This window comes from Drosophila mojavensis, unplaced genomic scaffold (assembly GCF_018153725.1).
Source record: "Drosophila mojavensis isolate 15081-1352.22 unplaced genomic scaffold, ASM1815372v1 contig_49, whole genome shotgun sequence".
NCBI lineage: Eukaryota > Metazoa > Arthropoda > Insecta > Diptera > Drosophilidae > Drosophila > Drosophila mojavensis.
In genome coordinates this window covers 4,593,516-4,621,040 of record NW_025318872.1, presented here as the reverse complement: position 1 = coordinate 4,621,040, position 27,525 = coordinate 4,593,516, and the positions used below count along the sequence as shown (strand labels likewise).

The 27,525-nt window shown below is 35.2% G+C and overlaps 6 protein-coding genes across 12 annotated transcripts; 2 read left to right on the top strand and 4 right to left on the bottom strand.

Annotated features, from left to right (window-relative positions):
- Nucleotides 1–628: 628 nt before the first annotated feature.
- On the top strand, nucleotides 629–2,538 carry LOC6578166 (TBC1 domain family member 20). The gene is made up of 4 exons (XM_002004047.4): nucleotides 629–855; nucleotides 933–1,717; nucleotides 1,839–1,948; nucleotides 2,016–2,538. Exons 1-4 carry the CDS (start codon nucleotides 801–803, stop codon nucleotides 2,215–2,217), a joined length of 1,152 nt encoding a protein of 383 aa, XP_002004083.1. The 5' UTR covers nucleotides 629–800; the 3' UTR covers nucleotides 2,218–2,538.
- A 24-nt stretch (nucleotides 2,539–2,562) lies between these two features.
- On the bottom strand, nucleotides 2,563–3,589 carry LOC26527170. The gene is made up of 2 exons (XM_015166033.3): nucleotides 3,456–3,589; nucleotides 2,563–3,397 (listed from the first exon to the last, which is right to left on the bottom strand). Exons 1-2 carry the CDS (start codon nucleotides 3,498–3,500, stop codon nucleotides 2,900–2,902), a joined length of 543 nt encoding a protein of 180 aa, XP_015021519.1. The 5' UTR covers nucleotides 3,501–3,589; the 3' UTR covers nucleotides 2,563–2,899.
- Nucleotides 3,590–5,301: 1,712 nt separating this feature from the next.
- On the bottom strand, nucleotides 5,302–14,279 carry LOC26528510. 4 transcript variants are annotated; one of them, XM_015166031.3, is made up of 7 exons: nucleotides 13,665–14,279; nucleotides 11,200–11,255; nucleotides 9,932–11,144; nucleotides 9,320–9,867; nucleotides 5,981–6,415; nucleotides 5,750–5,916; nucleotides 5,302–5,637 (listed from the first exon to the last, which is right to left on the bottom strand). In XM_015166031.3, the coding sequence occupies exons 3-7, from the start codon at nucleotides 11,118–11,120 to the stop codon at nucleotides 5,367–5,369; spliced, it is 2,610 nt and encodes an 869-aa protein (XP_015021517.1). In that variant the 5' UTR covers nucleotides 11,121–11,144; nucleotides 11,200–11,255; nucleotides 13,665–14,279; the 3' UTR covers nucleotides 5,302–5,366. The 4 variants fall into 4 exon arrangements, with proteins under 4 accessions (XP_015021517.1, XP_015021518.1, XP_043865142.1 ...); XM_015166032.3 differs by having other exon boundaries at nucleotides 9,932–11,131; XM_044009207.1 differs by having other exon boundaries at nucleotides 9,932–11,131; nucleotides 13,914–14,279.
- Nucleotides 14,280–15,481: 1,202 nt separating this feature from the next.
- LOC6578165 (integrator complex subunit 3 homolog) lies at nucleotides 15,482–20,374 on the bottom strand. 2 transcript variants are annotated; one of them, XM_015166027.3, is made up of 11 exons: nucleotides 20,058–20,374; nucleotides 19,369–19,979; nucleotides 18,570–19,203; nucleotides 18,310–18,511; nucleotides 18,039–18,247; nucleotides 17,154–17,972; nucleotides 16,360–16,517; nucleotides 16,160–16,304; nucleotides 15,963–16,088; nucleotides 15,708–15,896; nucleotides 15,482–15,644 (listed from the first exon to the last, which is right to left on the bottom strand). In XM_015166027.3, the coding sequence occupies exons 1-11, from the start codon at nucleotides 20,142–20,144 to the stop codon at nucleotides 15,573–15,575; spliced, it is 3,252 nt and encodes a 1,083-aa protein (XP_015021513.1). In that variant the 5' UTR covers nucleotides 20,145–20,374; the 3' UTR covers nucleotides 15,482–15,572. The 2 variants fall into 2 exon arrangements, with proteins under 2 accessions (XP_015021513.1, XP_032584522.1); XM_032728631.2 differs by having other exon boundaries at nucleotides 18,322–18,511; nucleotides 20,058–20,373.
- A 362-nt stretch (nucleotides 20,375–20,736) lies between these two features.
- Nucleotides 20,737–22,066, top strand: LOC6578164 (mitochondrial fission 1 protein). 3 transcript variants are annotated; one of them, XM_002004045.4, is made up of 6 exons: nucleotides 20,737–20,885; nucleotides 20,941–21,008; nucleotides 21,074–21,122; nucleotides 21,243–21,410; nucleotides 21,485–21,597; nucleotides 21,773–22,066. In XM_002004045.4, the coding sequence occupies exons 1-6, from the start codon at nucleotides 20,841–20,843 to the stop codon at nucleotides 21,792–21,794; spliced, it is 465 nt and encodes a 154-aa protein (XP_002004081.1). In that variant the 5' UTR covers nucleotides 20,737–20,840; the 3' UTR covers nucleotides 21,795–22,066. The 3 variants fall into 3 exon arrangements, 2 of the variants coding, with proteins under 2 accessions (XP_002004081.1, XP_043865092.1); XR_001449482.3 differs by lacking the exon at nucleotides 21,773–22,066 and having other exon boundaries at nucleotides 20,838–20,885; nucleotides 21,283–21,410; nucleotides 21,485–21,603; XM_044009157.1 differs by lacking the exons at nucleotides 21,485–21,597; nucleotides 21,773–22,066 and having other exon boundaries at nucleotides 20,838–20,885; nucleotides 21,283–21,411.
- A 2,169-nt stretch (nucleotides 22,067–24,235) lies between these two features.
- On the bottom strand, nucleotides 24,236–27,379 carry LOC6578163 (2-oxoisovalerate dehydrogenase subunit beta, mitochondrial). Its single transcript, XM_002004044.4, has 7 exons — nucleotides 27,281–27,379; nucleotides 26,949–27,185; nucleotides 26,803–26,880; nucleotides 25,109–25,355; nucleotides 24,829–25,047; nucleotides 24,683–24,775; nucleotides 24,236–24,619 (listed from the first exon to the last, which is right to left on the bottom strand). The coding sequence occupies exons 2-7, from the start codon at nucleotides 27,176–27,178 to the stop codon at nucleotides 24,392–24,394; spliced, it is 1,095 nt and encodes a 364-aa protein (XP_002004080.1). The 5' UTR covers nucleotides 27,179–27,185; nucleotides 27,281–27,379; the 3' UTR covers nucleotides 24,236–24,391.
- Between the last annotated feature and the right edge of the window lie 146 nt (nucleotides 27,380–27,525).

The window sequence follows — 27,525 nt, the reverse complement described above, 5'->3', positions numbered from 1 at the left end:
AAATACTTTTGACCACCTCTGTATATATATTCTGAGATCGACACGTCGCTCTAATCAAGAATATATGTATACTTTGTATGGTTAGTGTTTCAGGGTATACAAAACATCAGAAAGACGAAATCGAAAATGGAGTGATTGCTAATGCTGTGGCGACAAAGCTCCCACCATCTTGAGCTTTTAGATCCTCAACATAATTATAAGATAGATAAATTTCCAGATCAACGCGCAAGCACCAATTTCCGATGAGGTGAAATCACACAGTTAACTTAACAAAATCAATAACCAATCAATTTGCAACACAAAATTCAATTTTCTATTTCATATCTCCGTAGCGTATGTCAAGTACATTTTAAAATTTATTATAATTTTTCAGTATCTTTTGGATATAAGAATAAGTCAAATACAATATACTTTATCTTTAAAAAAAATCTTTAATTATATATTTTATAATAATTATATATTATTCCAGCTCACAGAGATTAGAAATTCCATAAATAACATTTTAAATTTAATATAGATAAAAAAAAAATAAATAAAAAAAAGACTCCGATTATAAAAATCTAATGCAGATGAATGCAATGAATAAGCAAAAAGTAAGAAAACAGAGTACTCGACTGCACTATCGTCATTAGCCTATCGATAACAATAAATGTACATTTCTGAATTTCTTAACGAAACCCGATAAAATAATGTTCACAAATAGCTTGATTAAAGTTTATAATCTTTGAATATTAATGCCAGAAAAAGTTAATTAACTCTGCTTCTATTACGATACGATAGAGCAATAAATTTTGTCAATAATGAGTGATGTTGACGAAATTAAAATCGATCTTCCCCCACTTAGCTTTGAAAAATGTATGTCAAATAAACCAATTTTAAGCGAGTTGTATAAATATATACATATATATAAAAATATAATATATATATTGTAGGTCCAGAGAGCGATGGTGAGCGGAATAAGCGAATCGAAATTGAAAAATTAATTGCCGATAACCCTGACGGCAGCATTCCATTAAAGGCGTTGCAAGAGTTGGCCCTTGGCAATTTCGGATTGGTAAACGATGACCTAAGGCGAGTGCTGTGGCCGCAATTGGCAGGCGTTGATGTCACAAATTTGGAACGTGTGCCAACTCTTGATGAGTTGCAAAGCCACCCGGAATTCCATCAAGTTTTGCTAGATGTGAATCGCTCATTGAAGCGATTTCCTCCAGGAATTCCCTACGAGCAGCGTATCGCCCTGCAGGACCAGCTGACAGTGCTCATACTGCGAGTAATCAAAAAGTATCCCAATTTACGGTATTATCAGGGATATCACGATGTCGCCGTAACTTTTCTATTAGTCGCTGGCGAGGAAGTCGCATTTGCAATCATGGAACAACTCTCTACTACCCACTTCTCTGAATGCATGCAGGAAACAATGGAGGCGACCCAGCGACGTCTCATGTTCATTTGGCCGATTGTCCTCTTTGAGCAGCCAGAACTTTTCCACTTTCTACAACGGTCTTCAGTGGGCACCTTGTTTGCCTTGCCCTGGTATCTGACCTGGTTCGGACACAGCTTAAATTCATACAAGGCAGTTGTACGATTATACGATTATTTCCTTGCATCGCCGATGTATACACCGATTTTTGTTACCGCCGCAATTCTATTGCATAGAGCAAATGTTATACTTCAGGAGGACTGTGATATGGCATCAGTGCATTGTCTCTTATCAAAGGTAATCAAGTTAATTAGTTTCTGTATTCTTTCTTAAGCGTCTCCCCCGGTGCAGTCGGCAGAAATCGAATGATGTCTGTTGTAAGGTTGTAGTTTATTTACTAAATAAAGTCAACTTGCAGTTGCCTGATGATTTGCCGTTTGAGGACATTTTAGTCAACTCTAGTAAATTATATGACAAATATAGTTTGACTGTAATCGAAAAGAAAGTAGAAGAACTTATTCAAAATGAGTAAGTACATTACATTGATTTTCAATTGCAATAATAGTTAAACATCTTAACCACTCTTGTCCAACAGGAAAGAACAACGCAAACTAGAGGAAGAACGACGGATTAAGTATCGACGATCTGTTTCTTCTAAATCTAATTATAATGTAAGTAAATGGTTCTTAAGCGTCCTAACGCCAAAATCGGTTATGATGACAACCGCCGTTTCGATTGTCGTTGGAATTTGCGCTTATTACTACAAAAATCAGTATTTGGCCGCGGGTATAAGCTGAGTTTGTGAGTATTTCAGCCCAACGATATTTTTCGTAATACGTTCGGCTTCTGTTCAGCCCAAGTGTGGTTGTATGGTTAAAATTTGCCTTTATTAATTAACTAAGCTGAGCATGGATGTCAAAATGTACATACCCAAAAAGTAAGTACAGTGTTAAAGTAAAGAATAAAAACATTTGTACACTTACATTGTAAAAAATTAAAATTACATTTAATTTTGAATAGTGTATCCAGATCCAAATGTTTATTACTTGTATATAATTTAAATATTTTTAAATGAATTTATAAATATAGCAAAATTAAGTGTATGCATACCTTATAAAAATATAAATAAAATAATATGTAAATTATCATTAATGTGAGTTTTTATTTATTTATTATATTTAATTAAGAATCTTACAATTCGCACAATGTGCGAATGTACCGTTAAAAAAATATCTGCATAATACTAAATAACTAATAATAATAATCCTTAGACAATGAGAGATGTTCTAGTTATAGTACTTAGATATAAAATAGGTCTTAAAAGTAAAAGTCGACCACTTGGAGGATAAGGATAAGATAAAATTCGAAGTGATAGTGAAAGCAAAGACTTTCGTGACTTTAAAATTAGGAGTTATCTATATTTAACATAAATATATCAATTTGCGGCTTATATTTACAAATGCATAAACAGTTTTATCATTATTTAAGTGCTTTATCCCTTTTAAGTGACTTCTCCAAGACCTCAATCATAGCGCAAAGCTTCCTTAAATCCATTTCAAAATATATATTTTCTTGTTTTGAATGTGACTGGCAATGTAAATTTATGGTAGACATTTGTCGAATATTGCTTCTGAAACTGCTGTCTCCCAATATTAAACGTGTATCCCAGGAAAAAGACACAACGCTCTTGATATCCTTCTTCAGGTACTCACTTCTCCTAAGAGCATGTTCGACTGCATCCAATCTTGCAGCGAGCACCAATGGTACAAGCGGTCCTAATTCGGGACTTAAGTGTGGCAACTTATCAGAAATGTCAGTTTCGCCACCATCTGTACAACATTGTTGGTAGTATTTTGAGATCGTTCGTGTAGCCAGTAAGAAGTCGTCAGGATTTTGAAATCCATATTTATGGGAAAAGCGTAGAGCCTGTTGCTCGTTGATGTTTCCAATTAAGAACTCAATGGAGAGATGGAGAACCTAGTAGATAATGAAATGTATTTTATTATTTTATATATAATGCTGCCTGCATTTATACCTCCATAAAAATTTCTTTGTTATTAATACTCTTTAATAACTCCATTTTAATTAAAACTTAACTCATAGTTAAATTAATAAAAGAAATAGCAAAGGTATCGATGCTTCACTTTCAGTACAGTATTAAATGTTGATCAAATTATAACGATACATCGAGCATTTGGACGTTTTCACTTTAAAGTGCTATCGATAAGATTAATGCGGCGTATCCACATTACTGTAGCAAGGAAAAGTGAAAGGATTTTTAATTCTGATAATTTCGGTCTGTTCATTAGGATGTAAACTATTACCACTGGCCAAACAGCACATAGACTAGACATGTAGAGCAACGTTTTTCCACGCCGCAACATGTGTCTAGCAAGTCCCGGCCAACTTCGTATTCGCTTGGCTTGGTATTGGATGGCTCGGGTAATGAAAGATAGCACGACGAATTCAGTGCGCTCTAAGCACGCAAACGAAATGGTCATGTATGCGCTTTGCGTTTTTTGTCTTACTTTCCCCCTCTCTCTCTCTCTCTCTCCCCCTCTCTCACTCTCTCTCTCTCTCTCTCCCCCCTCTCACTCTCTCTCTCTCTCTCTCTCTCTCTCTCTCTCTCTCTCTCTCTCTCTCTCTCTCTCTCTCTCTCTCTCTCTCTCTCTCTCTCTCTCTCTCTCTCTCTCTCTCTCTCTCTCTCTCTCTCTCTCTCTCTCTCTCTCTCTCTCTCTCTCTCTGTGGGCTCTCAAATCATGAAGCTCAGCAGCGCACAAAAATTGAAATTTCTTTCTTCCCAGCTCTTTCATGCCAACCCATTGAAAATGGGAAATCATGGTATAATGGTTTTGTGAAAAAGTATGTAACGGCCAGAAGGAGGCGTGGCAGACCCCACAAAGTATATATATTCTTGATCAGGGCGACGAGCTGAGTCGATTTGGCCCTGTCCGTCTGTCCGTCCGTCCGTCCGTATGAGTGCGTCCATCTCAGAACTTATAAGAGCTAGAGACCTGAATTGGCATGCATACTCGTGTGTACCATACCACTGACCATACGCAGTACGAGTTTGCTTTATTTTTCCGATAAATCATTCCATAACTTTTTTATCGAGAATAATCGAAAAATTGATTTTGTTTTTTTTTAGCCTAATTTCAACACTTTTAGACCTGGAGTCTTCAAATTTGCGTTGTATATAAAGTCGGTACATTTAATGTACTAGAGACTTGTGCTTCGGAATGTACACACATATTCACCATATGATTACGCTCTGAAAGTTTCATTAAGATCGTATGTCTACAAAAGAAATTCAACAAATAAATTCTCATAATATTGCCGACACTACAGCGCAGCCCAAGCGCAGTCGCTGCTTACTGCGCAGTTAGCAGAGCGCAGGCTTATGCGTGCGTGTGTATGTATGTGTGCATAAAAGAAGTGCAGAATGATTAGAATATAAGCTTAGAGGGTTCAGGGTATCTCCTAGTTGAGCAGTCTCGACTGGAGCCTTCTTACTTGTTTTTACTTACTAATATAGTTTAAAGTCTAATTTACCTATTTTCATTTTTTAAAAAATGAATATGCATATTCTTACTGCTTTTATTTCGCTTCAAACTAAAAAATTAAACTTTTTTTCTGTATGTACATATGGAAACGTACTAAGCGGATGCTCTTTCATATAAGTTTGTGTGGGGACCAACCAAGGCATCGAATTTTCGTCGACATAACCGGCTGAACGCTTCTAGCAGAGTTGTTATAGCCAGATTCCACTGTATATGTATGTATATATTATCACTGTTTCACTTGGTTTCCCATAGTCAAAATCCGCCGAAGACATGCTTAAACTTCAAGTAAACAGCAGAGGTAACAGAAAATAGAATTGCTTCCAATATATTAACGACCACTTTATTGGAATATATCTATACTGATATTTACAGGCTCTCGACATCTAAGTTAAAGTATTCGCTGAACTAATTGTAATTTTCTGATCCTTACTCTCGTGTTCAGTAAAAGGTACCATTGATACGCAACCTTCGGGATCATCACGGCTAAATAATTTATAGCTTGTATCGTTAAGATTAATATTTGAAAATCGGTCGAGCACAGGTGCAATCGGTAAGCTGTGATACTGCTCATCATCCGTGCCAAAATAAAGCCTCAGTTGATGTTGTATGTTCTCCTTCTCGTTAGCACGATTCCGCTGAAAGTCTTCCTCAACTCTAATTTAAAAAAAAAAATATATATATATATATATATATATATATATATATATATATATATTTAAAAAATTACTATTATTAGAAAGCTTTAATAAACATTTATTACACTCACTTCTTTAATGCTTCCAGTTGGCCATCTAGTGATACTTTCAGGTTTGAAGACTTTCCAGATTTGTCTGCATTTAATTTTTTCTCTAATAAACGAACAGGGTTATTGAACGAGAAACGGTGATGAAATGGTTTATCTTCTTCCAATTTTAAGCCCTCTTTATTCATACCCTTGAATTAAAAAATTTAATATTTTAATTTAAAAATTATATTTTATATATATTTTAATATATACCTGGATTGGAAAAATTGGAGTTTTATCTTGTAAACTTTGCGGCACAGGTCGCTGTCTGCTTTTGAAATAACGATTTGATTTAGGCTCTTGGATATTGGCTTGCGGTTCTGCTTGATAAATTTTCAACGAATTTGTTGGATCATTACTAGCTGGCAGGTACATCACGTGCTTTCCACCAGTTAAGAACTTAATTGATTGTGGCCCCAATGGAACAAGTCTTTGCCTTTTACTTCCATGCTCCAAACTTTTCGTGTAAGTCTCTGTACCACTGACGTTTTTATGAAGCAACCAATTATTGGAGCATTCCAAATTGGTTGCTGCAATATTTTCCTGCTGATGTAAAGTCGAGTTTCTTTGGTAAGAAGAGGATCCAGCGCTAACACCACTTAAATAATTTTCTGGCTTCGACTTCTGTAGGCTCTTGTAATTGCACACCTTTGAATATAGGCAAGCAAAATTTAATCAAGTAACTATTATTTATTATACTAATACTTTTTTATACATATATCATTTTTATACCCTGAACCCATTTTCAATGGGAATGGGTTTTGTTAAAAGTATGTAACAGGCAGAAGAAGGCGTGGCAGACCCCACAAAGTATATATATTCTTGATCAGGGCGACGAGCAGAGTCGATTTGGCCCTGTCCGTCTGTCCGTCCGTCCGTCCGTATGTATGAACGCGTCGATCTCAGAAGATATAAGATCTAGAGACTTGAAATTTGTTTTCCTAGGTCTGTGTATATCACGCGCATATCAATTTTTTCTCTAAATATCGATAACTACTCTCGATTTTTTATTATCGATTAAAAACCTTATCGAAAGCTAGTTATTTAATTATATCTCCTACACCTTTAGAGCTATAGCTTCCAAATTTTAAATGTAGACATATATATTTTATACTATTTCGATTTTTGTTAAAATTTACCCCCCACTCCTATTTCTGCCCCCTTTGTAAAAGGCGTATTTCAAGTACTAGAGACTTGTGCTTTAAAATGTACATACATTTGAACATTATGATTATATTCTGAAAGTTTCATTAAAATTGTACGTCTAGGAATCAAATTATTCAACAAATAAATTCTTATAATATTGCCCACAATGCACCGCAGCCCAAGCGCAGTCGCTGCTTACTGCGCAGTTAGCAGAGCGCGTTCTAATACGTGCGTGTGTATGCATGTGTGCCTAAAATAAGTGCAGAGTGATTAGAATATCAGATTGGAGGGTTCAGGGTATCTCCTAGTCGAGCAGTCTGTCTATATCAACTCAGCTCGTCGCGCTGATCAAGAATATATATACTTTGTGGGGTCTGCCACGTCTCCTTCTACCCGTTACATACTTTTTCACAAAACCATTATACCCTGATTTCCCATTTTCAATGGGTTCAGGGTATAAAAAAAGTTAAGTTCCTTTATACAGTCGACTCTTGTTATTTCAAACCTGCGGTATTCCGAACCTCTTATTAATTCAAAGTTATCACGAATCCCCTATAAAATCTCTTTATATTTCAAATTAAGTCCATACATTTTTATGCACTCAGTAATTCGAACTAAAAAATCATTGCTAAGACGCGGTAATTTGTACTCATATGGTTAAACACTCGACAATTCGAATTAAGAACTTTGAATTTGAATTTTGGGATTCCCCTGAAACTAACTTTACTGTGCGTGGTTGCGTGTTACGCATAAAACATAGGCACATTTTCATGCTCGCTTCCGCACGAATCGCTTCGTTAGTATACATATTAAAATTTTTAATTAAATGAGTCCTAAAAAGTAAAAAAGTTTGACGATTGCTGAAAAGAAGAAACTAATTGGAAAAGTAGAAGGAGGTGAGAAGAAAAGCGAAGTTGCAAAAGACTATGCTCAATTTCAGTTAAGGTAGCAAGAGCCTCATTGGATAACTTACAAAGCTTTTGTCTACAAAACGAAACTGATGAAACAGCATATCAGGCACTTTTTGTCTTTAAAAAAATTATTGAAAAGTCTGAGCAGAAGCAATGTGCTTCAAAGCAAACCTGTATAAATGAGTTCTTTATAAAGCTTAATTAATTTGAGCATTTGTACATTACGGTAAATAAAAACCCTTGATAATTCGAAGCTTAGATTCCAAAATTTCTGACTTTTCAATCATAATTAATAAATGATAGTTTAATAAATAGCACTATTTGATGTGAATAGTGTTTTCCATTGCTTTATACAAACACTAGCTGGCCCGGCAAACGTTGCATTGCCCTATCTATTATTTCTAGGTAAAAAATTGTTGAAAGCTATGTTGTTCAGGTTGAGATACACTCTGATTAATTTATTATTCGGATTTTCATTCAAGCACCTTGTGGTAAACGACATTCTTTGTTTTTTGGTCAGGTGCAATAACAAATAATGCGGATGGTTTGCCAACACGTGAGCATGCCACGTACAATTGACCATGAGAAAAACACGCATTTTCAAGATTGAGGCCACAAATAGTCAAAGATTGGCCCTGTGGTTTGTTAATCGTCATGGCGAAGGCAAGACGAATCGGGAATTCAATTCGTTTAAGCTCAAAGGGCATATCTGTTGGGATCATCGGAATCCTAGGAATATGAACTTCCTCATCTTTAAATTTTCCTTTGAGTATCGACACGTGAATCACATTGCTCATCAGTTTTCTTATCACCAAACGCGTTCCATTGCACAGTTTTGGTTGGTTTAAATTTAAATTTCTAAGCATGATAACTACCGAGCCAACCTTCAGTTGCACAAAACCACATAAGACAATCGGGAAATATAAATATAAATAATTTACACAAATTTATGTTTGAGACAAACAAATACCTGAACTTTCGATATATTTAGCTTCTGTACGCACGCGTATTATTTTTATCAAATGTGCTTTTTTTTATGAATAGTCAGGTTCGCCTGAGGCTTTGCCGTAGACTGACTGACTACATTTGATTATTTACTTCTATACTATTGTATAATATGAGAGCAGGACCGAAAACTGTCACTGTTATCAAGCCTACTGAGTATCAATGGAAATTTGAATCTTTAGGGAAAAAACCGCGTTTTTCAAGTATTCGTAAAATTTTTTTTAGTATTTTTAAGATCTACTATCCTACTCGTAGCGGAGACAAATCCAACAAATCAAAAACCATGAAAATTGGTCCAGCAGATCTCGAGTTATAAGTGTAGGAGCACTTTTACACAACTCTTTTTATATAATATTTTATAATAGAAGATTAAAGATTAACAAATCAAATCAAACAAATGTATCTTGCTAAGTATAATTCAATTCATAATAATATATATAATGTAATGGAAGAGGAGGTAAACAGATAAATAAATGATATTAATACATACTTCTCCTAGATTGCCAATGCTTCGGGAATGCTGTGTACGAGTATCTCTTGGAAGCGATAGGCTAAAAGTGTGGATGGAACTTCCTACGTTTTTCGCTTTGCCACCATAGAATAGCAAGCTATCGCCTTCACACTTAGAACGATATTCATCCGAACTTGAGTCGTCACCCGTAATAAGGCCTTTGATTTTATCATCCTTCTCATCGGCAAGATCTTGTTCGGGTGTCCAATTGTTAAGAATCTGGTTCGGCTTGGCAAGCTGTTTCATTTGTGAAGTTCGAGTATACTTTATAGGCATCTCACTGGTTGTCGTCTTCCAACTATTAAGAGTATTTATTTTTTTTGACTTATCTATGGGCTCTTGCTGTTCGATCAAGGATCGCCAGGCTAAAGTTGGACTAAACGAAGGTGTATCCACCTGCCGGCGTGGCAAGGTAGGCCGAATACGCACAAGAAGCCCATTGTCATTTAAACTCTCTTCCAAACACGAGTTTTCCCTATAATCAGTGTCATAGTTGGAAACTTCGTCACTTGGCAGTTTTTCTTCAGCTAAAAATATTTTTCTTTCAAGGTATCAAAATTCGTTTTAATTGAAATAAACCAAAAAACTTACCAACATCAATGGAGTGAATACTAACAACATCGGTTTCCATGCCAAAATAAAATGTTCGTTGGCATTTATTTGCTTGAACTGAAACCATTCCATTATCCAAATTTTCTTTTTGAGGTGAAGTCCTCTGTTCAAATTTACTATTTAAAATCTGATTTTTATCCCTTTGATAATCACTAACTTTGCTAATCTGAGGAGTTGCCTTAATTTCAGGCTGAATCGATCTTTGACTTCTTAGCAAAATGGCATCCGAGCTCTTTTCACGCCGAAATGTGAATTTGGGACATTCATGAGAATTGCGTTGGCCGTTAGTTTCATTAACACTTTTACGAATCCCATGGTCTCTGTTTATTAGGAACTCAGTTTGCTTCGGCACTGAGCTCGGGGTTTGTTTGCTAACTTTACGATCTGCATTTTTGGCGTAATGTATGGACTTCGAACTAGGCGTGTTTCGCAAAATCTCCGTATTGTTTTTTATGAGTGGTGCAGCTGCTGTGACTGCTTGGGGTGCCTCGGGAGCTCTTCTCTTTTTCGAATACTTGATCCGATTATTCGCTCTCAATGGCGGTTCTTGTATGTTTGTTGGGACTGCGGGTTGTTGATTAAGGCTATTTATGAGTTCCGGCTCCGAATACGTGTGTCTCTGCATTCGAGATAGATTTGATTCATTTATATTTGACGCAGAGTCCTTCTCTTTCACTTTTATATGAAGCAATGTTTGCGATCGCGTAAATTCGGGCTTTGTACCAGTTTTTTCACTTGAGCCTGAGCTCCTGTCGTGGACAGTTTCAAGCATGAATGTTTTGGATTGTTGATTAAGTAAATTGGACACATTTTGCAGTTGGGTTTCATTTTGTTTTCGGCCGCTTATCGTACCTCCGGAATTCAAAATTGCACCATTCGTTGTAGCTCGGAGATGTAGCCGCTTATCCACCTCCGGCAGTACTTTCAGTGCGCTTTCTATTGGAGAGTTTGATTCTTTCCTTAAAAGTGCAGATGGGTATGATCTTCTCCATTCTGTGGTTAAGCTTCGCTGTGGGCTACTAGGGATAGACCTCAACACAGATCTACTCCATTCAAACTGACGACGTGAGTCCTGGCATCGGTGTTGAAATCGTGTTTGGAAGTGAGCGTTTCGATCGATGCTCGATCTTTCGCTGTTAATATGATGAGCACTACCAGAGTTTCCCATTTTTAATGAATCTGTTAATGATTACTATTTAGTTCAATTATATATCTGAAAGAACATAAATAAAATTTGTTATACTTACAAAGTTTACATTATATGAACTCAATATTGACTTTGATGGTGTACTGATATGCAGATCTGCAGTTACATAAGAGGCAAACAGAACGTTAATTTTTTTATAAATGTAAAACTATTAAATTAATTCTATTAAAAGAATATGAGAGTGAGGGACCGAAAATTAAAGTAAGTGCAGAGGAGAAGCTAAGAAGAGGCGGCTAAGCCAAGAAAGTAGGAGTAGAATTGACACGTACATGGATTAAGGGCAGAAAATACCTCTTCAAGGAATGAAAACATTCAAAACCAACCAAAAATTGCAAATATTATTGAATTATATTCGCTTCAAAATACAAAAATGGAAATTGGCTGAGTCAAACTAATCCAATATGCTAGTCATATCTACAGAAGTCGATCACAGAAACTAAAAGATTAGAAGAGAGCAATTCATTTCGGTATCAAACATTTTTTGTACTACATACAAACATATTTAAACAAGTATGAAAGCTCTAGTCGAGACTGCTCGAGTACGAAATTCCCTGAACCCTACTAAGAATTGATATTTCACAATAATTCTTCACGTCTTTCTGCTTACACAAGAACCTCACATACAGAGAAACATAGGGATGCAAGCATAAACACCCATTGGCTGCATTGGCTTACTATGGAAACTTAACTGGATATAGCGGTGGGGAGTCTACATTTAACATTTGCAGACTCTGCCTCTAAAGGTGTAAGAGATATTATTAACTTGTTTTCAATTAGGGTTTTAATCGATAACGAAATATCGGGAGTAGTTATCAACTTTTGGATTTACATCTTCTGAGATCGACGCGTTCATACAAACGGACATACGGACGGATGGACAGACAGACGGACAAGACTAAATCGACTCAGCTCGTCGCCATGATCAAGAATGTATATACTTGGCGGGGTCTGCCAAGCCTCCTTCTGCCTGTTACATACTTGTTCAGGGTATTAAAAAACACTACAAGTCAGACGAATCAAATCAGTTCGTGCCTATTGCCTATTATCATTTATCTTTTATTATTTTAATGTTATTTCCGTTAACTTTTTGAATTCTTAGTTTATGATATTATCATTTACAGTAGCACGTGAATCACATCAAAGCTTTTAATTCTTCTTTAACTTACACTTACCAAATTAAGTCTATACTATGAGCATTTCGATATTACTCTAATATTTTTTAGATGATTCTCTCAATCGATAAATGGTAAAAAATTTCTTTGCCAAATAAATTTCGAGCACTGACTTAAAAATGATCGCTTTTCGTTAGAAACGTTGCATACATGTACGTAAAACATTAAACGCGTTAGAAGTAGGGATTCACGATTTAATACGTTTGATAAAATACTATTACTGACGAAAATATGCTCATTATTAATTAATCAGGACTTTGCTGTGTCTGTATGATCGAGCTTTAGGAACCGACCAAATTGTTTTCAAATAATCGTTAGCTCCTCCGATATATATAAGGTCCATTCAAATCATTATTGATCAATGTTTTAATTGTTTAATTATATAACTCACTTCGTTTAAGATGCACTTCAGAATTCTTGCATTTACATTTACATTGTTATATTTCATATATTTGATCTTATTGAAATTAGATTTGCAATTGAACCACGAGGCAGTTAGCCTAATTGTTTTCTAACTGACCAACTCTATTACAATGACCGTAATTACAATCGAATTATGACTTTTCATTTCTAGTTAGGGTATCTATATCTTTTCCCAACTAAAGCTTTCATACTTGTTTATAAGTTAGTTTTCCATTTTAATAACGAATTTTCACGAAAATAAGCACATATTTTCAGCTTTCTCTAATATTTTAGAGCCGAATTTTCATGAAAGTTTTGATTTGATGATGATATTATATTATATTTTTTGGTCTCTTGAATATCTTAAGGATGATAACGAAGAAGTGTACACATATAATTTGGTGCATTGTATAAAGCCGAGGTTAAAGCCGAGGTTAGAGAAAATCATGGGATGATATAATAAAATTATATCTGCTTTATCTTTAGAGCTTGAGTCGTCAAATTTTAAATATTAATTCACATGTCTTTTAAAGAATTTCTATTTTCGTTGTAATTTTCCCCCTACCACTATATCTACCACCTCACCACTAAATTTGTAAAAGGCTTATTTAAAATACTAGATACTTGTTATAATCACAATCTGAAAGGTTCATGAAGACAGCCCATCGACAAATTAAGTTCCCGTAGCAAGCACAAACTGCAGCACATGCGTGTTTGTGGGTGCTCGTTTTTGTGTCTGTGTTTCTTTTGTAAGCAGAAAGATGCGAAGAATTATTGAAATATCAGTTCCTCGAAGGGTTCAGGGGATTTCTCCACTAGAGCTTTCTTACTTGCTATTAACTTGATGCATTTTTAATAATTTCGAGGTCAACGTAAACAAATAATTTTGTTTAATGCGTTTGCTTTTGGTTTTAATTATCTGTTGGGTTACCTGATTTGTGTCAATGGAAAGAGCGTATGATCGTAGATTTATTTGTGTGTATGTATATACATAAATGAGCGAGCATGTATGTATATTTGTATGTACGTATGAGCGTAAGTATGTATGTAAGATAAAAAAAATTGTAAAAGCAAGAGTTAAACGAAAAAGCGTCGGTTCATGTCTGCACATCAGGTTAAATTTGAATGAAACCTAAACACTTGTATTGCAACTTTTTCACAAACTTTATTAACTACGTACGAATTTTCCTTAGTATTGTATTAATATTAAACTTTCTTTTCAAAGAAAAATTAACATTTCTCTGTTAGATGTTATTTGTAAGGGCCACTCCATTTGTTTTCGCTATTGTATAGAAATATGCGCACGACTGCCAAAATATGTACATACATTCATATTTTTGTATAAGCAACAAAATTAAATTGTTTTGACTAATTATTTGTGACAATGTATGGGTTTATATTTTAGTATTTATTTATTCTAATTTCTCAAAGTATTGGTCGCTGTTTTCTTTTTTCCGCAGACAACGTAGACAAGAAAGAAACACCGCAATGCGCACAACCGCTTTCACAACATTGATCTCAGCAGTTTGAAACTTTACTTCCATTGTCATTGTAAAAGTAGAGAGTCAAAAGCTTCTTTTCGTGCTGCCGCCAGCAAAGCCGAGTCGCATATACATACATACATATATGTATGTACGTATTTATTGTTGTTTGTTATGCGCTTGTGTCTACACATATGTATGTATGTTTATGTACACGTACATGTTTGTGTTCAACCGGATCTTTTTCGCTCATATTGATTAAAGTACTCAGCTGGTATATAATGATATTCAGAAACATTCCTATGTATGTATGTACATTCATACATATATGTAAAAAAATATATATATTTATATGTATACGTACATATATGTTTGTTAGACATTAATTATTAAAAATAATATTAGTACTTTGAAATACATATGTATATGTACATCTGTATATAGTCGTGTAAAAATAATACTTTTTATACGGACTTATGGATCTTTAGATTCAACGAGCAAATTGAAATGGGTCACGGAATGTGGATCATTTTAGATAAGCTTTAATAAAATAATTCATATCGTCTGGCCTAAATGGTGTACAAATAGGCTTGAAATCTTGTTCCACTTTTTTTTATGACTACTCAAGTTAAAATTGGATTTCAATTATATGAAGAGTAGTTGCCCCATTTTAAGCTAGGCTTGGCCTAGCTTCAATTGGAAAAAAAATGTTAAAAAGCTTATGTTTGAAACTAAACTTTTGGGAACTCCTCTGGCGCTTAGTCAATTGCAAAAACTACTAAGCCAGAGGACGGACTAAAGCTATTGGTGTAAGCTATACGAAAAGAGAAACAAAAAGAAGTGAGCAAGTGAAGCTTACTCTTTGCTCGAAAGCAGAATTGATAAACCTTATTATTATTAGTATTAGTGTAGGATGGTATTGGGTGGTGTAGGATGGTTTAGATATAAGAAATATACTGTATAGGGAATCTTTCTAAAATTCAAATTCAATTCCGCAGACGTACGTAGGACATCATTTAAAATCAATATAAACTTCTTTATTTTGTATATGGACTGGTAAAAAATCAATTTGTTTCGAGGTACATTATTGCCGTAGACTATATAAATAATAATAGTATATATCTATGTATGTTTGTTGAATAAATTTCTTTGATTTTTATTAAAAATAAAAAAATATAACGTTACAATTTCAACATTAAAAAAATTCTACAACTGATTTTACTAATTATAAATTGATAAAATCTTAAACCATTTTAAACTTAAGTAATTTCGTTCAAAAACTCATATTTATTTTTTGTGTAATTTTCATCATCAAAGGAACCGATTAAGACTGAGGACTGCAATTGACGTTGACACTGTCAGTCGGAATCATTTATAGCTTTTTTTCTTTTCTTCGCTGCTTGCGTAATTTTATGTTTTGACCAATCCTCCTGAAATATTCGAATATGTATATAAATAACTGGGAATTAGTTAAAAATGAGTTCTATGCTTACTTCACTAGATGACTCATCAGAGGAGTATATAGCTTTCACGACATCTGAATTCTTTTTACTCCCCGCACTGTGGTTATTTGAGTCTTTTTTACCAGCTGGCTGCTTGCGACCCCGTCCACTGCCCCCTCGTCTGCCAACGGCTGTTGTCTCATCTTCCGCTGCCAATGCGAAAAGATCACTGAACTGTTTCTACTCAGAAAGATAAAGGTATATTAGATATATATACATATATATATATTTTTTTTTTTTCATCACCTTTGTGCTTTCATTGCTATGTGTGTACGCTGATTGTAGTGCCCGCTGCATCATATCGTGGACATATAATCCTGTGCCAGTGCCATGTCTACAACTCCTTCTGTAATGCTCTAAATGGTTTAATACCTTTGCATGAAATAGAAAAAAATAATAATAATACTTTTTTTGAACATAAAATTTATAAATTGGAAACTCACGTGGTCAGCAGATGGAGTACTGCTTGCAGCGGAACTACCTTTAGATGGTCGCTTTCGCTTGTTGGGAGATGAGCTAGGATATTTTGAGGTGAGAAGAGATGCTATAATTTCAGAGAGTTTTTCTTCGCATCGCTGACACCAAAATCTATTCGAAAGAATTCAATTTAATAACATATCTCAGAAATCCACTTAATATATACCTAAGGGCCGATGTGACAAATGGATCTCCTCTAGACTTTGCTTCCCTACTAAGCAATAGTCTGATTATTTCATTTGTAGGCTCTTCGTTCTTTAATAGCAACAGCAAATGACTTAACGCTTCAGGATGATTTGCAGCTTCTAGTTCCGGTAGTATGTCCTGTCGGAAAAGAGAAATTTATATTTTCAGGTTCAAATTGAATACAGGACATGAAACGCATGTCGGATGTTAATATATTTTTTTAAATATTACGTTTGTATACAGGTACAAAATACACACGCATGAGCATGCGCTGTGTGAGCTTACCAAGGGAACTTAAATCTTAAATAACTTTCCTTATAGATGGACTATCGATCTAAAACTGCCAGACAGACAATGTTCACATATGAGTTTTTACAAAGCACACGACTCTACTATTTGAAATACGATTTTAGTAAATTTGGAGAGAACGAAATTCTAAAAAATGCACATTAGTATCTATTTAAAAATTTAAATACTTCAACTCTACAGATTTAGGAGATACAATTTCATAAATAAGGTTCGATAAGGTTTTTGGTCAATAACAATAAAAGAATACAATTATATCTTATTTGTTACCCACTAACAAATTTCAAGGTCTAGCTCATTTACTATTAGAAATCAAAGAGTTCAAAAATATGAACCGACGAGCTGACATACGGACGGGGCTAAACCGACTCAGCTCGTTGCCCTGAATATACATTCTTTACAGAACGTATACGAGTATACGAGGAATATCTGTCATCATTTACAATATTTAATATTTAGTTGACTTACCTGTATACATTTTAGTGGTACATCATGTGCCTGTATAAGCTGCCACAGACAAAACTGTTCGTACGTTTCATATTCTAGGCTTTCACGTATACATTCAATCAAGCCATCTTGCTTAAATATTGTCATTTTGCCCTGGGCAATAGAATACATTATATCGCGTACGTTTTTAGCGTCAACGCAGCGAAGAGTGATACGTAAAAGGTCAGTGTTATTAATGGCTATAGTTTTAAACTCTCTGTAAATATCGGGCAGTAGCCACAAATATATTGTGGTGTTTTCCTTCTCAAGGAGATCAAGGTCTCGGACCAGACAACTGGCAATCTTCCCGTCCGTAGCCTCGCATATTTGCCGATATACTGTCGTCTTAAACTGATACGATTGCTGGGCATTTTTTCGTGTCTGCAATTTGCAGTGAATCTTCATAAAGTATAGAAGCAGATATCCCGTTTCACTCAACCGCTCACATATTTCAGATAATAGACTCTGAAAGGGTTTTTTACTCTTATCTTCATTCTCATACAGAAACCGAAATAAGCCATATAGCGGATAGCTTATGCTCTTAGCCAAACACTTCTCTTCAGTTTTGCTCTCCGAAAACACATTTTGTTGAGGCAATGTTTCCCGGAGAATGAGAACCGTATTTGAGATCACATAATTGAGTTGTGTTTCATCTAAAGTCGAGGCAGGTAAGGTACGAAAATCTTTCAAAAATGCCTCCCATGTGAAAGAGTTGCGTTTTGTAACAAATATCTCGAACGATTCAGCTATTGCCTCAGGCAACTCTACTTTTTCGGGCACTGGTTTCTCTTTAAGACGAACCTTAAATAATATAATTTTAACGTTTTTAATGATTTTGAAACATCAGTGTTCATTTGCGATACTAACTTTTGACAGTGGTAAGTCATCGTCATCGTCAGTATTCTCTTCATTCTTGGTACATCTACCAAGGTTTTCGCCATCTTCATCACTAAATACAGCTTCGGTTTCACGCTCTAAACTTTCAGTTGGAATAGTAGCAACTTTACTATCATCATCCACTAACGAAATGGTGCTACTATTTGCAGCAAGTACTCCGGCACCAACATCGATGTTTTCTGTAAAAAGCAGTAGACGAAAAATAACTATAAGATTAATGTTTAATTTACTAAGAGATTACCAAGACGTTTACCAATTTGCGTTATTCGTTGATCCGCTTCTTTTTTAAAGATAGGCGCCTGAATAGAATGTGTTGCTGGATACATAGTCTGTGGCATATTTGAAACGGGGGACACAAATTCTCTAAAATTCTCACGGATTAGATTACGCAATTCTCTGTCCAGCTTCGGCGACTCAAATAGCGGATGCAAGTTTGGAATGACCTATATTCGGAATTAGATTTCAGTAATCGTTCATTGATAATAAGCAATCATGACTTACCTGTTTATCGAGTATCAACTTTAATGAATTATATACCCCCAATCTTATTTTATCCTCGTTCTTTATATAAAAGTTCTTTGTAATGCGGCACAAGAAGTCGAGCAATGTGCTGCTTACAAAGGGATGATTCCGAATGGAGTGGTACATCACCAAAATGCCGGGCTCGATATTCATGATATTGTCTTTGGCCGGATCGAAAAATAGCCAATCATAGAAGAGTGACAATTTGGCATTAGCCGATGCAATTGGATTCGTACACGATGAGATAAGCCAGCCAATTATGGCCCAACGTGGGATAATATCCGAACACAGCATGTCGTTTGTTGGGTGAATTACGTTTATGATGAAGCGAATTAAGTCAGACCGCAAACTGTGGGACTCGGGTGTTGCAAAATATTTATCCTGAAACCAATCCTGATAGCGTTTCTGATTTCCAAATTTTACGGAAGATGCTAAAAAATGGAGTTTTCGCTCCATTTCTGGAAGTAACCGACATTGTAAAAATCTCCGACTAGTACGTATTTGCAATAAATGCCAAATTCCGTTAAATGTTGGATGCAAGCTTTTTGGATTGTATAATATATCTCGCCATAATTGTTCGAATTCCGGAATGCGTGCAACATTTTGTAATAGCCTGCGCAAAAATTAAAATTAAATTAAATTTTCTTTAGGCAATGAATAAAAAATGTATTTTGTTAAGGCGTTCAATAGTCGTTGAAAAGCTGTTTTCAGAATTTTACAATATCTCTGAATATGCAGCATTACATACATGCATTTTTTATGATATACTTAGACTTACCGTACAAAATCTCTGCCCAACGGTATAATGTCATGAAAGCGATCCCGAATCAAAGAAATTGTGAATTTAACTTCCTTTTGACGTAATGATATCAAGGCTGGATTGGCATGGTCTTCTATAAGGCGCACAAAACTGTAAACTGATGACTGTACAAGGAAAGGATTGGTTTCCAGCCACGCCCTGTACTCGATGAATATATCCAAAAGACTCTCAACGAGGAAGAGATTTTTATGGGACACATCTCCACCTCCCGCTTGACGTAAACAATTCCAAATTACATTCTCGACGCTAAGAACCTGGTGCTTCACAAATTCACGTAATACCCAGATCAATTGTCTCCTGGCTGTCTCCGTTAACTTGGTGTACTTTTCGGCCACTAGAAGTGTAAGATTTGCTACAATTACGTTCATTCCATCCCTAGACACAAGTGTTATGTCCCGATACGTTTTCGGAGCCATTGCCGGATCAGTTAATATGATGTATAGAAAGCCAATAGAAATCTCCTCATGCTGTTTCTCTTTGCAGACAAACTGTGTGAGCATATCATGCATTTCCTTATCACTGAGGCCTGCAATTTGTTGTTGCAGGCTAGCGTAAGATCGTTCGAATTTCTGTTTGTGCAATAAATAAAAAATAAAAGTCTTTGTAAGTGCCCACACTCATATTTAAAATTTTATATGCGAATTTACCTCTTCGATTTCATCTTTACAGTCAACAGCCGTGCAGACAAACAACTTAGAGACGTGAACTGCGCTTTTTTGTTGCTGTTGCTCCATTTGCAAGTGTGGTGTAGATACTATGTTTAAGTAATGTTCCTTATCAGCTGATATGATTTCAGTTCTAATTTAATTTCATAATTACACAAAAATAGAAACTGAAATATTGGAAAACTGAATTCATAAAACTTCATTTATTAAACCATTACTATGTATGTTGGTATTTCTGTTTTGGTTTGTAGACAGAAAAAATATGGTTGCCTAAAACAGGGATGCCATCCATTAAAGTTGCCAGATAAAAGCAAACCTGTGCCACCAGATCTATATAGTTTTAATTGAATTCGTAGTTACAACATGGAAGTATTCGAGTTCTATACTAGTTTGCAGTATTTTAAAATAAGTATTATAAACCAAAAGTTTATTAAATTTGTGAGCTTTATTATTTATTTTAATCATGTTAAGATTTGTCATGTTAAATTAATTAATTTCTTTCGGTTTTATATATAAAATTATAAATATATAAAGGCTAAACAAATAGCATAAATAAACACATTTTCCTAATATTGTCATTATTGATATTTGCTCTTTCTAAATATACTTGTGACAACTAATATCAAAAATACCATATATCGGTTATCGTTCAATTGTAAGTCACTAACAACTATCGCCATACATATTTTTTCTTGTTTGCTTTCGTATATATATATATATATAAAATTAACAAAAAAACAATTCATATTGTGAAATAATCAGACGATGGAGGAGTTGCTAAACGAAGTGGTGCCCCAGGAGGATTTAGAGGTACATAAATATGAATATACAGGCTCTGAACATTTGTAAAATATTTATTTTACAGAGATTCGAAAGGAAGTACCTCCATGAGTTTGAGCTCGATGGGGAAGTCTCAACAGAAACAAAGTTTGAGTACGTAGCTGAATTTGGTCTTTATACAAATGTATATATAAATATGAAACAATATAAATTTGTAGATACGCTTTCTGCTTGGTCCGGAGTCGTTATACAAATGACATTCGGAAGGTGAGTCAGTAATTTATATTGAACAATTGAACTATAAATTGTTTGTGTATGTGTATGTATGAATATCATTTATGCACACCTGAATTTACTACGCCTTTACAATTTTACAATGTGAATCAGGGTATTATGATTTTGGAAGATCTTTGTCGCTTACATCCAGATGGACGACGTGATTATATTTATTATCTTGCCTTTGGAAACGCACGAATTAAAAACTATACAGAAGGCCTAAAGTACTGTAGAGCATTTCTGGATATTGAATCTAATGATCAAGTGCGGTCATTAGAGGTAAGCTTATTATCGAAACAGGCTGGATTACAAATGCAATTTCGTTAATTTTCGTAAATTTTTCTTTGTTATAGGAATACATTAAAAAACAAAGCGATAAGGAGGTTGCAAAGGGCATTGCTGTGGCTGGAGGAGCTGCTCTTGTGCTTGGTGGAATTTTGGGCCTAGGAATTGCGATGGCTAGAAAGTAAACTATAATTTTTAATCCCGACTATTCCGCATCCCACTTATTTCCAAAGACTATATTATCACAAAACAATGATCATTATTTATAAACAGATTTAGATGTAAATACTTTATATTTATATTAAATTAAATGTATTAACTGTCGTTAAAATATTTCTCTTATACTTTTCTTATAGTAAACAAAAACGCGATAAATAGTGTAAAAATATGATAGAGCTCTTACGGAATCCAAATTCCCTCCCAAATGTATACATCCATGTACTATCATTGTGAGGACGTGGTTCAAGCACATAGCGCCAATTATTTAACTTCAGTCTATTTCTCTTAAATGCCCTGTTTAATAATAATTAATTTTTTATTGTCAGTTATACTTTTAGCTAAGTAATTGTTATTAGCAATTTATTATATATAAAACTAATACACTCTGTTCATTACCAAAAAATGATAGTGAAATAAATCATCAAACTATTCTTTTTGTTTCCAATTATTCCCTTCAACTGAAGGGTAATCAATCTTTACATGAAACTTCAAACTTAGCCTGATGTCAGAGTGGCCGCGATAAGCGATGCGATGCTGTAGGCGATAAGTATCGCAGCGATCAGTAAACCATGGCATGTCAGAGTGAAAGAGAGAAATATTGCTTGAATTGCCAAAAAGAATATATTTCACCTACTAACCAACGGTTATTTAAGCTCAGCACGCAACGAAAACACACGTATAAGAAAAGCTTTATTACGCGATAAAGCGAGAAAACATTTCAGAAATGCTTTCTCACAACTCGCTTTACTTTTCGCTTCGCTTGCACTCTGACATGTTTTAAGCGATTACATGTAAACCTGAATGTAGAGCTTTCTCGCCTATTGTCGTTCCATATCGCATCGCTTATCGCGGCTTCTCTGACATCAACCTTAAGCATAACAAGTAAGAAAGCTCTAGTCGAGACTGCTCGACTTCGAGATCCCCTGAACCCTTGGAGCAATAGCAATTCTCAAATTGAAACGCGCAAAAATCGTTCTTTTTAATGCCCAGTCTATGTGCGAGCTGTTTCGACAGGACCACTATTACTAGTTGTTTGATGTTTTCAATAAAATGTAATAAATAACAAAATATATTAAATAATTGAATTACATCATACAATTACCCATATAACCCCAGCCTCATGGTCCAAGAAATTTTCTATTAAACATACAGAAGATAGAAAGCTTCAATCGATCTTCATGACAATCAAGAAAGTTATATGTATATGTACATATGTATGTATGTATATGTCCCGGACTCAAAGTTTTTAATCTCCAAAAAACGATGTAATTACTTAGCACCTGAAATAGCAGGATCACACGTAACCACAGCAGCAAACTAAATACACTGAATGGCTTTGCTATGCAAATTGCGCTTGAATGATGTCGAAGCAATAGGCAAACGTGGTCATAGAGCTTGAATGCTTGGCGCAAGGGTTCAGACTTACTCTTTCACAACCAAGCAGGCAAGTAAATAGACAAGGAGATAGGCAAGTAGCACGCACAGTACACGCCGCCTAAACTTTACAAAATCTTTTCATTCGCCAAATAAAATACATACATCAGTTTTGTATGTTTTTTATATACCCTGAACCCATTTTCAATGGGAAATCAGGCAGAAGGAGGCGTAGCAGACCTCATAAAGTATATATATTCTTGATCAGGGTGACGAGCTGAGTCGATTTGGCCCTGTCCGTCTGTCTGTCCGTATGTATGAACGCGTCGATTTCAGAAGATATAAGAGCTAGAGACTTCAAATTTTTTTTTAAATGTCCGTAATTACAGCGCGGATATCGAGTTTATCATTAAAACTCAATAACTCATCCCGATCTTTTTTTTTTTATCGATAAAAAATCTTATCGAAAACCAGTTATAAAATTATATCTTCTACACCTTTATTGCTAGAGTCTCCAAATTTTTAATGTATGCTTATATGCAATTTATACAATTTCCGTTTTTGTTAAAATTTACCCCCCACCCCTAAATTCACCACCTCACCGTCACTTTTGTAAAAAGCGTATTTAATATAGTAGAGACTTGTGCTTTGGCAATTACATGCATATTCATGTTATAATCGTAATCTGAAAGTTTCATGAAGATCGTGTGTCCACAAAAAAGTTATGAAACAATTAAGTTCTCATAGTAAGCGCTCACTGCCGCCCATGCGTGCTTGCTTGTGTGTGTATGTGTGTATAAATGTTTGTGTATGTGTGTGTGTGTGTATGCCTGTGTGTGCAGTCTCGACTAGAGCTTTCTTACTTGTTTTTTAAATGTCCGTATTTACAGCGCGGATATCGAGCTTATCATTAAAAATCGATAAATCATCCCGATATTTTTATCGATAAAAACCTTATCGAAAGTCAGTTATAAAATTATATCTCCTACATCTTTGGAGCTACAGTCTCCAAATCTTAACTGTATAGTGCATATATATATATGCATTTTATACAATTTCGGGTGTTGTTAATGTGTATGTATGCGTCTGTGTGTATGTATGCCTGTGCGTGCGTGTGTGTGTGTTTCTTGTGTAAGCTGAAAGACGGGAAAAATTATTGAAATAGCTGTTGTTCCGAGGGTTCAGGAGATCTCGTAGTCGAGCAGTCTCGACTAGAGTTTTCTTACTTGTTTTTATCAAACATTTATATTTATTTATAAGTTTGAGTTAATTTTTTATTACTGTTACCCATTCTATGAATATGTACGGTGTACGAAACAGCAAAATAATTGTAAATAAATGCATCCGTTTCCAATAAATAGTTCACACATGATGATATTGCATCAATAATTGATGATTTCCTTAAGAGCGGCTAGGCATCGGTGCTTATCGGGTAAATAGAAAGGTTCGAAAACATGGGGGAATGGTGTGTCCCAGCCAGTGACCCTTTTTATGGGTGCTTCAAGACGTAAAAAGCATTTTTCTTGTATATATGCTGCTAATTCAGAGCCAAACCCTTGAGTAAAAGGCGCTTCATGGGCAATCAAAACGCGTCCAGTTTTATTAGCAGACTATAGGAACGAAAAGATCTTAGAATCCCAATAAATAATGAAAAAAAAAAAAAAAAAACTTACATTGCAAATTGTCTGAGTGTCCCATGGCAAAACGGAAACCAAATCTATAACTTCACAATCTATATCCAGTTCCTTTTTTGCCAGATCTGCGACCTACAAGTAATTAACATAGTCGATATGCCTATTAAAATTGGGGCAAGACTTACCTCCAAAAGGACATGAATTTGTGTACCCCAGCCAATGAGGGTAATATCTTTGCCTTCACGTAAAATATCGCACTTTCCCAAATCATCTGCATAAGATTCCACTGGTACATCCTCCACTGCAGCACGATATAAGGTTTTAGGTTCGAACATAATGCATGGGTTCGGATCTTTTATGCATGCCAACAACAGCCCCTTTGCCTTAATTGGGCCACGTGGAATCTGCAATATATTTTAAATGATTATTTAATAAAATTATTGCTTAATGTACTAAAAGCCTTACCACAACACGTAGACCGGGGGTATGTGCGAAGTATGCCTCGGGACTTTGTGAGTGATATAAAGCCCCATGTCCAACAGCGCCACAAGGAACTCGGAAAGTCAACGAACCGCAGTCGAATAATCCCCCACTTCGATAACGATATTTGGCAGCCTCATTCACGATTTGATCGAAGCTTGGAAATATATAATCAGCAAACTGAATTTCGGCTATTGCAGTAGTGCCAGTATTAGCTACACCAATTGCAAATCTATTTAAGAGCAAACAGGAATATATGATAAAATTCTTTGAAAAATTCAATCAATTTTAATTAATAGCTTAAATTTAAATATAAATATACCCTTTGAAAATATTAGAATAAGATTAAGAATAAGTTTTACGTGAAGCAACCCCTAATAAAGTTCTATTTTTATACTCATTCACGAAAGTGAATCAGTATATTGGTTTTGTGCAATGTCCGTCTTGCTGTCCGTCCGTCTGTCTGACCGTCCTCTGCCATCTATCATTTTAACGCAATCTATTTCGCCGCTATTGAAGCTAGAGACTTGAAATTTGGAACACTTACTCGTGTATATCTCCGATTTATAAAGTGTTTAAATTTTCCTGATCCGCCCACTAGGGGCGTGGCAAATCGGAAAATACATTTTCCGATATACCAGAAATCATGTTTGTTGAAGAGCTAGAAAGCTGAAATTTGGTATGTAGGTCCGCGTTGACCACCCAAGATCACGAGCTATGGCGGATATATCTACGCCCATTGGGGGCGTGGCAAATCGGGTAAAACTGTATCTCCTAAAGTTGTAAACCTAGAATGCTGAAATTTTGCACGTCAGCTAATGGTATGATTCTATAAAGTCTAAAGATAAATTATAAGTCTACGCCCATTGGGGGCGTGGCAAATCGGACCTGAAGATATAGTGATTTTTTAAATTGTCCTATATTTTGGACACTATTGATGGCAGAGACCTCAAATTTTGTATATAAACTCGGACTGATCACCCAAGACCAAAAAGTTTTGTCGGATATATGTCCGCCCACAGGGGGCGTGGCAAACCGCAAAAGTTCATATCTCCTAAAGTATAATAGCTAGAAGCTTCAAATAGTTGAGTTACTGGTAGCCTCCTCTATCGATTCCCCAAAAATAATTTGTACGCCTCTTTAGGGGCGTGGCATATCGAAAAATACCCTGTAATTTTCACATTTTTTGAGGGTAAGCATTCAAACTTTGCAGTTAGGGTACCGTTATCTTTTTCTAAAAACTGACCAAAAATGAGGTGTCTACGCCCAGTTGGGGCGTGGCAAATCGGAAAAACCTGTATATTCTACAGTATTAGAGCGAAACTTAACTACTAAATTGTTGATGGGATGTGAATGAGTATTCCGCAGTCGGTAACGCCCGACTGCAACGTTCTTACTTGTTTCAAATTAGTACTGATAGGGCTTACAGTAAAATAATTTAAAATTACTTAAAAACTTGATCTTAAAGCCGCAGCTACTATTATTATTATGATTAACAACATTACAGTCGGGTCCCATTAGGATACTTCAAAATTAAAGCTAAAAAAAAAAAAAAAAAAAAAAACAAGCAATCTGATCATTGTTTTCGAAATTTCAATTTTATATCCATCCATCACATAAATTTTCTCCGGCTTTTAAGCTCCCTATAAATTAATAGCTAACGGATCTTGGATACGTACCCAGCAATGCCTTGCTCGCACAAGGGTGTATTAAAAACCCGATCTTTTCCGTACTTATCCCTCAAGTTCATAGAACAGCTAATGAAATAAAGAAATTAACATAAGCATGTCAAAAAGTGTATTAAAATATTTAATTGAGTTAATACCGAAAAACTCCACCAAAGCCAACATCTTCTCCAAATAATAATGCTGACGAATCTTGCTCAAGAGCCAGATCCATTGCATTGTTTATGGCTTGGAACATATTCATTTTCTGCACATCGTGGGTGCCCTCAGCTAATTTAGTGGGGTAATATGTGAAATGTGAACGGGTAGAACATCTCGCATTTAACTTTATTGCACTGAGCAATCCCCGGGCCAGAGACGATACTTTCATGATCACTCTTGAAATTAACGGAAAGGATAAGGAAGTAGAAAATCAAGGTCTTTAACACGATTGCGCAACAAAGCATGCAGAATTGGCAGTAAATATACATACGTATGTAAATATGTAAATTTTATGTAGCAATGTATATAATGTACATGTTATCACAATGATCGGGTGGCATTGTGCTGCCAGATCGTTAAGTCTTCGAAAAGACAACATAAAGGGTACTCTCAAATAATTGTTTTTTTTTTATTTATTATTATTTTTTAAATTTAATTGAAGTTTTCAAATAAAAAGAAGTAATCAGAATTTATACATATGTCATAGGAGTTGTTTGATGACCTTTTTCAAACTAA